Below are 15,256 nucleotides of genomic sequence, written 5' to 3' on the forward strand. Positions count from 1 at the left end.
TTGTCAAGGTAGTAGTACAATTATTTAATGATTCAATTACTGAGATATAATTGCCTCATATGCAAAATATATGTGCTGGAAGCCTATAGTTCCAGGATATCAGGAAATATTAAAATTCTTTAATAGTTAGCAGTATTGACTAGTACCTGAGAGATGTTTATGTGATAAGTTATATATACATTGTTATGTTCAATTATTTAATTACCTTTCTTCTCTTCTCAGCCTCCACAATGCTCATCCGCAATAATACCAATTCACAGCCTCTGACCTTTCTTCTCACTGGTATCCCAGGTCTAAGAGCAGCTCAGGTCTGCGTCTGCATTCCCTTTTGTCTCCTGTATGTAATTGCCCTCTCTGGGAAGAGCATGATCCTGCTGGTGATTCTTCATGAACACAACCTTCATGAGCCTATGTACTATTTCCTCTCTATGCATTCAGCCACAGACCTAAGCCTGTTTCTGTGCACACTTTCCACTACACTTGGTGTCCTCTGGTTTGAAGCTCGAGAAATCAACTTAAATGCTTGCTTTGCCCAGATGTTCTTTCTCCATGGGTTTACTTTCATGGAGTCTGGGGTGCTGGTGGCCATGGCCTTTGATCGTTTTGGGGCCATCTGTGATCCACTAAGATATAACACTATTATTAACAATACTGGAATTGTCCAGATTGGTATAATTGTGCTGATAAGGAATGTTGCTGTCATGTTGCCAGTCATGCTCTTTGTGAAGAAGCTGTCCTTCTGCAGATCTTTAGTTCTTTCATATTCTTACTGCTACCATGTTGATCTTATTCAACTCTCATGTACGGACAACAGAATCAATAGCATTCTTGGTCTGTTTGCACTGTTCTCCACTACAAGATTTGACTGCCCTTCTATCTTGTTCTCCTATGTATTGATCATTTGATCTGTCCTCAGCATTGCTTCCTCAGATGAGAGACAGAAAGCCTTCAATACATGCATATCCCACATCATTGCTGTTGCTGTCTTCTACATCCCTCATCAGCTTGTCTCTTGTACACCGTTATGGCCATTCAGCACCTGCCTTTGTCCACACCATCATGACCAATGTCTTCCTGCTCATTCCTCCTGTGCTCAACCCTACCATCTACAGTGTGAAGACAAAGCAGATTTGAAAGGCTATTATTAAGGTTTTAAATCAGAAGCACAGCTGAATCTAACCAATAATGTTCTCAGTTCTCAGTAGAAAAGAACATTTATGAATAAATAATTTTGTAGAAAGGGGTAATTTTACTCAAAGTTCCAAACAGTTTTAAGATGTCAAGTTATGGACCTTTTAGGTTATATGATATTTGCCTACATAAGTTCTTTGTCAGTAGACTAATATTAATGCCATTTAAATTATGATTTAATATAAATATAACATGAACTACTGTAGGTGAATAACCACTTATATTTTAGTGGTGCTATTAATCTGTATAAGGTAATCATTCAGATATTCCATTCAATAAAAATATGAATTTAATGTGGGAAGCTGTTGATGAGTCAGTTACATTTTTAATTATATAGAAAAATACTTTTAATCAGTTTTTATATGTTTTACTGAAAACTTTTGATTCTCTTACTGCTTCCTAAATTACTGTATTGTTTGTTAAATCTTAAAATACATACCAGGAATTTGACTTTGAGTCTTGTATTAGTGAATCTGTATTTTATTGCATTCTAAAGGAAACAGATCTAGATAAAATCTGAGATTTTCCTCAGATGCTAATTATATTAATACCAGTTGTATCCCTAAGTAGCTGAAAAATAATCATAATAGAACAATAGTCATTGGGTTCACTATCAAATAATTTTCCAGAAACCTATTAATCAATTCCTCTCAACAATTTTATAATAAAAATTATTTAGGTGTTTATTATTGTGAGAAACTACAGTTTATATACAAAAGATCCAAATATTCCTTTGTCCAAAATTAACTGTAAATTAACTGTACTTATAAATGGATGTATATATTTGAGAAAGATGTTGGATAATTTTTATCTTACACTGGTATTGGCTTTGTAATTTATGTCACATAGACTAGGACTCAGGTTCAGTTAGTTTATTCTGTGTACATATGTGAGATGGTAATTAACCATTTTGGTGTTTGAGACTCATCTTGTTGTAGTCAAAGCAAGTAGGCAGTTGTGGTTCTTTTTTTTTTTTTTTTTTCTTTTTCTTTTGCACTTTCAGACTTTCAGTAGGTAGCTTATTTTCTCCTGAGATGTTAATAAAGTTTCCTTGTGTTATCAGTCTTGGGTGCAATGAGAACTGCTTGGGCAGTTCTCCGAAAAAAGATATCATGTGTGAGATACAATGTTGAGGGTTTGTGTGTGTGTGTGTGTGTGTGTGTGTGTGTGTGTGTGTGTGTGTCCCAGAATATGAAAAATTAAATTTTAGATAGAAAATGAGAAGGGTATATTTAGTAGCATGGGATATTGGAAGATTCAAGTGTTTGGAAGCTGTGTAATCAAAAGCCAACAGTTCAGTAATTATTTTACCTTTTTTCAGTGTTCCCACTTGATCAGATCCTCCCCCAAAAGATTATCAAGCCACTGATCAAATAGTTCTGTCTCCCTTTCCATTAAATAATCTCTCTAAGATTTTTCATTGTATGATTTACAGTTGCAGTTTATTTTTCCTACCTAAGGAATCCCTTTAATTGGATTTTCAACTGGAAAGTCTAATTAACAATTTCATTATTTTTTCTCAAGTTTTCTGATACTGATAGTAAGTTTCATAATTTTTTTAAATACTAACTTAAATGTTAATTTTCTTTTTTTATTTATTTTATATAACAAGTCCATTTAAATGAAAACAAACATTTATAGACAATATTTGGGAATTTGGGCGTTGTTATTTCCAAACTACTTCCTGCTGGTAAGGGGCGCTGTCATGGGGGATTCTGAGAAGATTCAGAAATCCTGGCTGTAGTCTCTAAGGCTGCTTTGTCCAGCTCTTTTGAATGTAGGATCATCTGGTACTCTGTTTCAGGTGGTCTGGCTTGATTAACCATAGACAGTGAAGCCAGGATGTATCCCTGGTGCACAAAAGGACTTTGGGAACACATCCCCCATGGAGGGATAACTGCCTTAATCTAGAGACAGGAGAGAAGCCCTTGTCCCTACTTCACATGACCTGTCAGACCTACATGACCCCAACTGGATGGCATTCCCCTACATATGGAATTGGGGTGGGGGGATGGGAGGAGAGGGTGGTTAGAGTGCATGTGAAGGGCAGAGAGGGTAAAAGGGAGGGAAGAAAGGAGGGAGGAAGGGAGGGAGGGAGGGAGAGAGGGAGAGATGGAGAGGGAATTGGGATCGACATGTAAAATAATAGATTAAATTAAAAAAAAAATGCTTTGACTCCAAAATTTAAGTTCAAGGACAAGTTACTGGGGAAAAGGATTTCTATTTTTGTTTCCACAGAAAATGAAAAGATGTGGATTCCTTCCAGACTAATGTGGTTTGATCAAGTTTTATAATTTTTAGAGTTCGTATTTGCAGGTAAAATTGGAAGGCAGCATACAGGAGCCCCAGCTGTCATATAACACGTTTCTTGTCTTTTAGTCAAAACTTGCCTGATCAAATACAAGTGACACTCTTCCTAATTTAGCATGCCATTTAGCTTCAAAGATTTATTTAGTCTCTGAGCACAGGTAATAGAATATTGATTACAAATTGCTTATGGAAGTAATAGTGTGACTTAAGAGTCTGAATGGGGAAAGACTCATGTGAAATAGAGGCTAAGATTAAGATGCTGTGTTAGATGCAATGTCAGAGTCCAATTTGAAGAAAGACCACTCAACAGCTTGAAAATGTGGAATTTGATATAAATAATCATTAATGTGGAAGCAAATAATGAAGAAATTGGAAACCAGAACTGTACATATTCTAGTGGAAATAGAAAGGAGGAGCAAAAAGTTCTGAGATGGAGCTACCCAGGTGAAACCCTCCTTTTGTTCTTCTACTCCTTTGAAGTCATGGAGGCGATACGTTTTTTGACACTGGAAAAAATATCTGCTCTCCCTATTGCCAGAAAAGTCCTTCCATACAAAAATGCTACTGGGAGGAGGGTAGTGCTGTACCTGAAAGTTGTAGACGCTTTCTACATGCATATTCATCTGTTTCTCAGAGAGCTGGTGACAGCCATCTTCTCAGCATGAGGTTGTGTGCTCAGGATTTGTGATTCTTAGTCTAATGGAGTTTGTAAGGTACATTCACATACCCAGGGCAGAGTAGATGTAGAAGCTATCTCAGCCAGAATGCCGTACATATGATATGTGGGTCTTCTGGTTTATCCATTGTGGTGACAGAGGACAGGTGGAGAACAATGGCCATGGTTCAGTGTGAAGAGAGTTGTGCATTGCTGGAATACTTCTCATAAAAAGAATGCAGGACCACCAACTGGATAAAAAGTTTATCATTTAACATCACCCCAGCAAATTACAAAGAAACTAGGTAAGAAGCTCTCCTTCTTCCTTTGTTCCTTCAGAATCATCACCCAACAAGAATTAACACTGTACCAGATGGCAAAAGAAAAAAAAGTTACTGTGTCCACACCATCATCATAGAACCGACAAAAGGAATGTGGACCTGAGGGCTGGCAAACCAAACTGAGATAGGCACTGTTATGAAAGGATATTGCCTGATCATACGTAACTATATCTGCTTGTTTATTAAATATGCTTGATGGTTGTCTACCCAGGAAATTAAAAAGGGAGTGACTTACCAGTCAGACCTTATTTTTCCATGGCCAAAGTTTACCTCGGAGCTCCCTTATTTCCTCCACACATCTGGATTATTCATGAATGGTTACTAAGCAGTGATTCTGGATGTCTCATGCCCTCAATGCTAGCTAGGAAAACCTCAACAGGTGTATGGTGCTCTATGATGAAGTTCACCAGAAGCTTATCCAAGTGATGATTGCACATGTATTAGTTACTTTTATTGTTACTGTGACCAAATATTCGACAAGAATCAACTTGAAGTTTTATTTGACTCATGATTCTGGTGATAGTAACTATTAAATAGGGAAGGCCCTGTGGAGGAAACATGAGGTAACTTGTTTCATCATGACCACAGCTTAGAAACAGAGAGAGAGAGAGAGATGAATGTTGTCACTGAGCTAGCTTCCCCTCTCTCTTTATTGACTCTAGCATCCCAGCTCATAAGATGCGGTTACCCAGATTTAGGGTTGGATTTCCCCCTCAGTTATGGAAGCATCATCATAGAAATACTGAAAGGCAAGCCACATTAAGATCCCTCATGCATATCACGTCTTATTGTGATCACATTGGCAGTTGAAATTAACCATGGAGGCATGGTTACTGCAACAGTGATTGGAAAATAAGGCAGAACAATCTGTTATTGATGCTCTTGAAATAAGTGATAGTGAGATAAACTCAATGCTTGTAGGTTCACAGATCTGGTCATGTCACCATGAAACATCTTAGTCATTACACCATTTGTTGTGGGAATTGATGATTGGTCTGTTTTGTTGTTTTTTGTATTGTTAATCCGATTTTTTTAATTGTTTGAGAATGTCACACTCCATATAAGTGTGGTTTTTTTTTTATTATCAAGTACACCCCCATTTCCTCCCCTTCACTTTCTCCCCTATTCTATCCCTTTCCCTCTTAAGTGTTCTAGCATTTTCTCTTAAGCCTACTGTTAGTCCATTTAGTGACATCACTATCACATGACTACAGAAACATCTACTGGAGCAAAGATAGTTTTTCAGGGGCTGCATCCCCAGAGAAAACTTTCTCTTACTTCCCTAGCAGGCATCAACTGGCAGTAGCTTCTCAGCTAGGGGTGGGATTTCACAAGCCCTTCTCTTATCCATGCAGGGACTTTGGCTGGCTTAAGCTTGTACTATAGTCACAGGAGATCCAGTGCCCTCTTCAATTCATGTGGTACACAGACATACATGAAAGCAAAACACTTATACACATAAGAGAAATAAATATAAAATAAATGAACAAAAGCTAGGTATAGTATCACCCTTTTTGTAATTCAAGACCCAGGGATATCAAAACAAGTGGTTTCTTGGGTAGCCAAGCAGGATATATAGAGTTCAAGCCACTGAAAAACCCTGTCACATTGTTTAGCTTGGTCTATTTGTAGGACTCCTAGCTTGTCCCTAACACTTGAGCTGGCTTTTGGGAACCTATTCCCCATACCGGGATTCTTACCCAACTTTAATACAAAGGGAAGAGCTTAGTCCATGGGAAGCCTGCCACTTTCTGACCAGAAACAGAGGAGGAGTGGATGAGGGGAAGGTAAAGGGTGGTAGGATAAAAGGCGATGGGGAGGGGAAATTGCAGTTAGGATGTAAAATAAATAAAAAATTTAATTAATAAAAAAGTAAAAGCCTGTTACAATGAAAATGGAAAGTGGTGTCTAAAAGTTCGACAGTCATGGTATCCACACATGTGTCCACACATGTGCATACATTTGCATAGAGAGGTACATTGGCACACACACACACAAACACACATACACACACACAAACACCCTTATGGAAAATGAAAGTGAAATGATTGCCAGAATAGAGGCAGAGTATTAACTTTGAATATATAGATTTTACAAACTTCATAGTTTTATCTTTGTTTTAATATTTTTATGCTAATTTACATTTTTTTACTTATTTTTTTCCTATTTTACATATCGATCCCAGTTCCCTCTTCCTCCCTCCCTCTTCTCCTCCCTCCCTCCCTGTCTTCCTCTCATTCCCCCTGACCACCCTCCCATCCCATTCCCTATCCCATCCTACTCCACAGGGAGGTTGAGGCCTTCCAGGAGGGATCAACAAAAATCTGTCAAGTCATTTGAATTAGGGACTAGGCCCTCCTCCCTCCTGCCTCTAGGTTAAGGGAGCATCCTTCCATGGAGAGTGTGCTCCCAAAGTCCTTTTGTGCACCAGGGATACACCCTGGTTCCACTGTCACAGGTCCCATGGACTGCCCAGGCCTTCTAACTGAGACCCATGTTCAGGGGGTCTGAGTCAGTCCAATGCTGGATTCCCAGCTATCAGTCTGAAGGCCAATTAGCTCCCCCTTGTTCAGATCAGCTGTCTCTGTGGGTTTCTGTAACCTGGTCTTGTCCTCCCTCTCTGTAACTGGATTCCATTTCTGCTCAGTGTTTAGCTGTGGGTGTCTGCTTTTGTTTCCATCAGCTACTAGATGAGGGCTCTATGATGGTGGATAAGTTAGTCATCAATCTCATTATCAGGGAAGGGTGTTTAAGGTAGCCTTTCCACTGTTGCTCAGATTGTTAGTTGGGGTCAGTTTCATAGGTCTCTGGATATTTCTCTAGAGTCAGTTTTTTCTTCAAACCTATAATGGCTCCCTCTTTTATGGTACCTCTCTCTTTCTCTCTCCTCTCATCTATTCCTACCCTGACTCAATCTTCCTAGTCCCACATGCTTTCCTCTCCTCCCCTTCTCTTACTCCTAGCTCCCTTTTCACTCACTGCCCCCTCTCCCAATGTGCTCAAGAGACCTTTTCCTTTCCCCTTCTGTGAGGGACCTTGTATGTTTTAATATTTTTAATTGTATATTCATCTCATATAAATATATGCTTAACATTAAGTTAGAGGTTGAAAATCAGTTTGCTTTTTATACAGATTTTATTTCTTCTAGGAAAAAAGTTGTCATTGAATTGCATTGATTCCTCTATTGATACTTAATTATATACTTGGAGCTCTTGTTCATTTCATAATCAATTTTTGTAACAAATTGATTTGTCATTACATAAATCATGGCTTAATTTTAGTGAATGGGAGGTACTTGACATGTACTTGAAGGATTTGTTTATATAAGCAATTTAATTAAAATTCTGTTTAAAAGCTTTCCAAGCCATATGGAAATTTATAGGTGCAGATTTATTATGGTAAATGCAAGCACATTTCCTATACTTCCACAGCAAGTTACACAGAGTGACTTGAAGGACCAAATTTAATTGTGCCACTGTTCTGGAATGTGAAGTCCATAATCTCAGTCTCAATAGAATTGATTCCTGTCCTAGCCTTCATCCCTTGTATTGCTCCCAACTTTGTTGACATGAAAGAAATCTTTGATTTTAGAAGTATAAATTTGGTGTCTCCTTGTTTGCATAGTATTAATACTGTGTGTATGTCTTTGTCAAATTTCCCATGTATACAAGGTCTCCAATTACATTGGAGGAGCAGTTCATTATAGACTGATAAGATGTTTTATTTCAGTAACTAAATGCATATTCAATGATTCTTCTCCAAGAAAGATCACATTCAGAGGGATTAGGAAGTATAATATACACATATTCATGTTATGAGGTCTCAATTCACTAATAACTCTTCAGCTATGGTATTTTGGCATTTATTTGCAGTATGTATGACATCCCAACAATGTCAACAAAATCTCCCTAAAATTATAGGAAGGCACATTGTAGATACAGCTATTTCCCTTTGAGCCAAGTGTGATCTTATTTAGAATGTGATACAAAGCCTTAGATGATATAAAGATGGTAAAAGCATCATGCCTAGTCACTGGAGTTGGGAAGCAATGGCTGAGAAGGTGAGCACATTTCCAAGGCAGCAGCTGCCACTCTGTGTCTGGAAAAAGCTCCACTACCTCCATGTTAACTGTGAATGCATTAACAGGTCCATCTTCAGTGATGAGCAGTGGGGACAATTGATATCACCCATTGATAAATTACCTAACAAAGCAATATATGATGTTTTACACATTTTGAAATACAGGTATGATAAAAAGCATATGCTGTGAAGAACTTTTAAATGCAGCAGAAGAGAAAACAAAATTACCATCTAATGCTGAGACTTGAGTAGATGAGACTTAGATCTTAAATATAGATATTAAACCTCTCTATGCATAGTCTTCAATCTTTATGAATGGTTAGAATTCATGACATAAATTAATTCTGAATCTTCACAGTTTCTCATTACTTGTCTTGATGTGTTTTAACTAGGGATGCCATAGGGTTCAGCTTTACCCAAAAGACTTGAAAATTAAGATCTCAGGATATTATTGCTTGGGGGAGGATGTAAGAAAAGTGGCTCACATTTAGGAGTGGAAGCTACCCTCAGTGAATTTTTCAAGTGTTTCTGAATTCCACCATATTAAACATTTCTCTTGTGTACAGTGCTTGTAAATGTTACCCTCAGAAATGTTAAAAAGTCAGTCTGATAAGAATGATTTTTTATTTCAAACAAACAGTATTCAATTTAATAGTCTCCCCCATATAATTTGCTTAGTGTATACAAAGACTACATGCTTTATCTGTCTCCTCTCCATTATCTATCTGAGGAAATACTTTACTACAAAGCATTCTACCACTTCCAAGGGTGTTGTAAAAAATTATTTCCCTTAGCTTTGGTAGGGAAGAAAGTTCAACTGTTCTTGTGCAATGGCCCAAAGGAAACATGCTTTAAAAATGCTTTAAGAAATTAACATCTAATTGTGTGATTAGAATTTTAAAGATTTCCCTCTGAACTTAAACTTTAGATTATGTTATGAATAATTTCTCTTTATTTTCCAAAGAATCTGTCCTTCATTCTGAAATTCATTTTCCTCAGAGATTCAGTAGATTTTTAGATACTAGAGCCCAACTTTCAGTTTACTTAATACTCATCATTAATGGTGTCAATAAGTTGAGATCTGGTAACAATATTGTCTGAAAGTTTATGAACTCTTGTTCATCTTGAACAATTATGTCATTCCTTATCCTCAAGGATCATTAATACTATCACATAGTTTTTGGCCCCAATCTCTTTTGTATGTGTTTGTTGATTGTTTAAAATTACTTTTCTCTCATACTAACATCTAGCTCTATCAATTAAGGATAATTATTAAAAATTAGGGGTATGCAGAATGAAACATTTAACCAAACATAGTGAAAGATGCTGTTTTTTTTAAAAAAATAATAATAGAAACTACAATGATACATGCATTAATATTTCCTTGCATTTATCAATGCTTTCCCTCTACATATATTCTCAGTTTCAGAAGTGCCTTCAAGACTTACAGGTAGTTTTTGTCATCATTGCTGTTTAATGTTACATATTGACAAGTTTCACATCTTCATATAGTTAAGAGACACACAGCACTCGCTCCTTGTTTTACCTGGTTTCATATTTATTGGTATAAATAATGACTTTACATAGGTCTTCTGACATATTTTAGTTTTGAAAAAATATGTTTCTATAAAGAAATTCAAAGATGGGGAAATGTATGAATTGTTATCGGTTTAAGAGAGTTTTTAAATTTCCATTCAAACTATATGCCAAAATACACTCCTATCAAGATTTAAAAATGTTTTCAACTTAATAATCTATAGAAAATGGCATTCTCTTAAATTATTCAGTGCTTTATAAAGGAAAAATATCTTTTTTTTACATACAGGTTAAGTAAATATGTATTACCCATAATAGATCCTGAAATTTTAATTCTGGATAACTTGAAAGTCATTCTACTTCTTCTGGAGAGATGCCAGATTCCTTGGAAATGTGTAATTATTTGTCAAAATTTGTTGATTATGTCCTTTGATCATTTTACTGGAGCTCCGGGGAGCCTTGGCTCACGTATCTTTTCTACAGACTCCTCGGGTAACCCTGTCCCTGATCTGTTTGGTTCTAACTCCATAGATGATGGGGTTGAGCATGGGAGGAACAAGCAGATAGACATTAGCAAACATGATGTGTACAACTCGGGGGACATGGTGGCCAAAGCGGTGGGTGAGGAAGGTGAAAAGGGCTGGGATATAGAAAGCCAAGATAACACAGACATGGGAAGCACATGTACCAAAAGCTTTGAGGCGGGCTTCACCAGAAGGCAAACTCAGCACAGCTCTCAGAATCATCACATAAGACACACTGATGACAATTATATCAAAACCAACCACAGAAAAAGCCACAAAGAGCCCATATCCACGATTGACTCTGGTATCGGCACACACCAACTTGAGCACAGCCATGTGCTCACAGTAGGACTGGGGAATGACCTTGTTGGGGCAGAAGGGCATCCTGGAGATCATGAAGCAGAAGGGGCTCACCCACAGCAGCCCTCTGACCATGATAGCTGCCCCAAGTTTGATGACTACAGATGTGGTCAGGATGCTGGAATGTCGGAGTGGGAAGCAGATAGCCACATAGCGGTCCAAGGCCATAGCCATGAGTACCCCAGACTCCACAGAAGAAAAGGCATGAATGAAGAACACCTGGATGAGGCAGGCATGATATTCAATCTTATGATCATGAAACCAGAGTATGGCCAGCATTTTAGGTTGTGTTGAAGAGGACAGGGCAAGGTCAGTAATAGCCAGCAAGGCCAAGAAGAGGTACATGGGCTCATGCAGTGTGTGGTCAATCCGGATTATGTGTAGAATTGTGACATTTCCAACAAGTGCCACAATATACATGACACAGAATGGAAAGGCAATCCAAAATTGATAATTCTCCAGCCCTGGGATTCCAAGCAAGATGAAAAACAGGGGATGGGAGGTGTTGTTTTTTGAAGCAACCATGGGAGGATGGTTAATTACTGTTTTCTCAGCAGCAAAGACAGTCTGTTCTCTGTGGATGGCAAGAGTGGAACGAACATTATTGGTTACAAATCTTCCAAATGATTCTATTAGAGGTTTATCCAGAAGATTAACTGTATTACTACAAACAACTTTGCAATATGAAGTTGTGTAGCTAATTACTTTAATTCACATGTTGATCAGGAGAAGTTTTCAATGTATGAGCTCTAAATGTAATTGTGTTTTCCAAGTCAATATCTTTCAGGACAGTAAGTTACACTAGTGGAAATATATCTTTACCAATAATGCTATAGTCATCTTTTTCTTTCTATTATTTACAATAAGTAAGATAATTCAATCTTGCCTATATGACCACATCCCTCTCATGGAAGACAATACTGCTTAAAGGATCCTATCTATTTAGAAATGAGTACTTAATGTTAACTCCTAGTGAAACCTTAATAAGGTTTGTGGGTAGAGCAGAACTAAGAAACCTAGTGTACACCTGCAACTAAACACAATACCATCATTATATGCATTCTCCTAGACTGGCAGCCAGGAAATGCTTTCTGTAGAGGTCAATTAAAATATTCCTGGCTCTATAAGCAGTATAGACTCTATTGCAACTATTTACTTTAGCCTTGAGTACAAAACTCAACAATGTGTGTGTGTCTGTGCAGTCCAATAAGACTATTTTTTTAAACCCACTAGTTGTATTTATCCTCCAGGCTGCACTTTACTAGCCCTATTCTTTATGATAAGTCAGTCTGGAACCCTGCTCTACCTCAGTCACCTCTGTGTCTCCTACAGAGTAGGACTTTAAGAAATATTTTAATGGGGAATGGCAAAGGAACTGTTATTCAGTAGCAACAGATGTATTCATTGAGTATCAGTATCCTACATGCCTCACCATGGCACACATAAGCCTGCTTTGAGCCACACCCCAGCTTGTGCTGTACATGAGTTAGCTCTGTTCTGTTTCTACTGTGGACTACAACTTTCCTCAGAGTGAGCTAGCTGTCCAAGGACTCTCATGTGCTTCTCCCTCATCATCTTCCCTCTGACTGCTTCCAGGAGGGATGTGTCTTCTTGCTTTGGAAGCTTTAGTTATTATACTTCTATAGAAATAAACTTCTAGCAAGAAAGAAGTTTAAACCCATCCCTGTTACTACATCATCTTTAGAAACTAACAAATATTTCAATTTCCCTAAATTGAATTTGGTTTTCTCATGATAAATGAAGAATTTGGTTAGGTAAATTTAATTATAAGAACTGTGAACTCAAGTTGAGTATAGCTTAGGTTGTATCAGTGAGTATGGGTGCCTAAAATTGAGGGTTTTTCCCCCGTTTTACACATGTGCTTAACCTCCTTCTAACTTTCCCTAGGTCTCTTGTCGTTTGACAGAAATGGGGCTCAGAATTTATAATGTATGCTCTAAGTTGTAAATTTTATTGCTATGAATAGTCAATAACTACAGGTTTGCTTAAACCAATATTGCTACTTAAAGTATGGTGAGGATCCATGAATACACACCAGGGGCAGGGCTCATGCTTTGTTTGCTCTTTCTAGGTCACTTTTCTCAGTCTTAAAAGTTTTGTTTGATCTAGGCTTTCTCTTTGCCAGTTTCTGGTATATGTCAGTGTGAGCTCACTGGAACTTAACCACTGAGTATCCCAACCACTCACTCAGAAAAGCTTCCTGAGGTTAGGTCTTCCTTGTTCCCGTGGAAGACAGTGCGGGAGGTTCTGGCTAAAGGCACAGATTTCCACTGTGCAAGGGCATCTCTAACTGTGAAAGGATTGCTACCTTTTGAGAGTTTGTGTCACAAAGTATATAATCAATTATTTGTAACTCATGAAAATCCCTTCATCTTCATTTATCATGAGAAAAATAAGTCAGAACCATTAAATGATTTACTTAGTATCACATACTAAATCTGGTGAGAGAGATCTCTTACAGTCAGGGCTTCTGGAAGGACATGTTGCTGCCTTCACTAGCAATGAGTTATTGGGAGTCCCATCCTGGTTCGGTAAATGTTGCCTCATTGTGACAGACTGTTATGAAAGGGATTTATACACTTGTATGCTGAATTATATACACACATGCATACTTAAAAAGTTAAGACAAAACCAAAGACATGCCATGGACAGTAAATAGGAATTTGACTAATATCTGACCAGTTATGTTAAGTGTTTGCCAACTTACTATTAGTTTTGAGGATTGAAATATGCATTTTCTATGCTTATAGGAAAAAGAATGACATAATCTCCTGTTGCAAATACCCTTTCCTTTCCTACATTGTTATTTAATATAATATTATTTCTCTAATATGCTAGAGTTCTTACTGTAATAATGTGTGCTGGTAAAGTTGAGTCATCTTCAGGAGCATTATGGGTAGGATGATCACATCATGGGTTGCTGACTCACTTTATAAATGCTCCACATAAAATCTAACTGTAAAAATGTGTAGAATTTGGTTAGGTAAATTTAATTATAAGAACTGTGAACTCAAGTTGAGTATAGCTTAGGTTGTATCAGTGAATATGGGTTTGAATCCAAGGTATCTTCTGGCTCTGTTGCATAGTCTTTACTTTACCTGTGCAGGGAAATGCTGTGTCCATCAGCCAAAAGTGCTGCTGAAGTTAGGAGGGAATAGAAAAAAATTGGACAAGCTCTTGGTACTGAGTAGCTTCAGAGAAACTGAAGTGTCTAATCTACATTGTAAAGTTTTAGTAATTGTGCATGTAAGGTCCATGCGTAACCTCCTTTCTGGAGGGATAGTGTCTGGAGCAGTCTTCCTACCTTCCTAGATCTCACTGGAGAGCACTGGGGGAATCATCATCCTTTCTTCTCATCACAAAATGATGTTCAGTGTTCACACCTCTAGAACCCGAGATCTCAAGTCTGTATAGTTCATAGCTTTGCCTTCTAGCATCATGGAGTCTCCTTGAATCCTACTGTTCTTTGAAAAGGGAAGATATGCCTATGGCACAGAAAAGCTCTTACTCTGAAGATTTCTCCTTTATTAACTAAGCAGAGCGTGACTACAAGCAGTTCTAACAAGCCCCTGGGATTCAGCTTTTGGCAGAGACCTTAAATTAGGATCTATTTGAAGGAACACACCTTGCTTTTTCTTCCCCTTGATAATTCTGTCTCCATTCCTAAGGCTCATTGTCTCATTCTCATCTTGGCTTCCTTTGAGACTAGGTTTGGAAGCTGGAGAAGTTAACTCTTAACTTTCCTTTCTCATCTGTGTAACGAATATAAAGGCTGTATGTGTATGTGTAAGCGGTGTGGTGTGATTACAAGTATGTGAGCATTTGTATACATATGTTGTTTAATTAATCTGAGGGTGCATACTTATATGTGAAATTTGAAAGTTTGTTCTTATTTAATGCAAGTTGACATGTGTGTATGAGGTTTGTTAGTAAATATAAGGGACTGAACTTAAATATATATGTTTAAAATTAATGTGAAAGTATGTGAATAATATTTACTTTTGTAATACATAATTGTGTGATAACATAATTTTTCATTTGACGGTTATGGAATGTACTTTGTGAATGCATGGCCTATTTGACAGTGTGGGATGACATATCTGTGCACATGCAAATGAACGTGTATGTGTATTGTGCATGCCAGCAGCATGTCACAATGTTTCAGTGCACAGTGTGGTAGCTTGGTCTATAAGGCCTCTCTCTTGTGAGGGGCTGATGATCCAGAGAAAAAAAGGAAT

The 15,256-nt window shown here is 37.6% G+C and overlaps 1 protein-coding gene and 1 pseudogene across 1 annotated transcript; one reads left to right on the forward strand and one right to left on the reverse strand.

The window, feature by feature from the left end:
• The first annotated feature begins 185 nt into the window (after nucleotides 1-185).
• On the forward strand, nucleotides 186-1,173 carry LOC127228944 (olfactory receptor 51F2-like; annotated as a pseudogene).
• A 9,404-nt stretch (nucleotides 1,174-10,577) lies between these two features.
• Nucleotides 10,578-11,531, reverse strand: LOC127228054 (olfactory receptor 52R1). Its single transcript, XM_051192493.1, has one exon. The coding sequence runs from the start codon at nucleotides 11,520-11,522 to the stop codon at nucleotides 10,578-10,580; it is 945 nt and encodes a 314-aa protein (XP_051048450.1). The 5' UTR covers nucleotides 11,523-11,531.
• Between the last annotated feature and the right edge of the window lie 3,725 nt (nucleotides 11,532-15,256).

Source organism: Phodopus roborovskii, unplaced genomic scaffold (assembly GCF_943737965.1).
Source record: "Phodopus roborovskii unplaced genomic scaffold, PHOROB, whole genome shotgun sequence".
Lineage (NCBI taxonomy): Eukaryota > Metazoa > Chordata > Mammalia > Rodentia > Cricetidae > Phodopus > Phodopus roborovskii.

Bases quoted from the DNA above. Each gene is read 5' to 3' on its own strand.
- LOC127228054 (XM_051192493.1), bottom strand. From the start codon at position 11,522: ATGGTTGCTTCAAAAAACAACACCTCCCATCCCCTGTTTTTCATCTTG.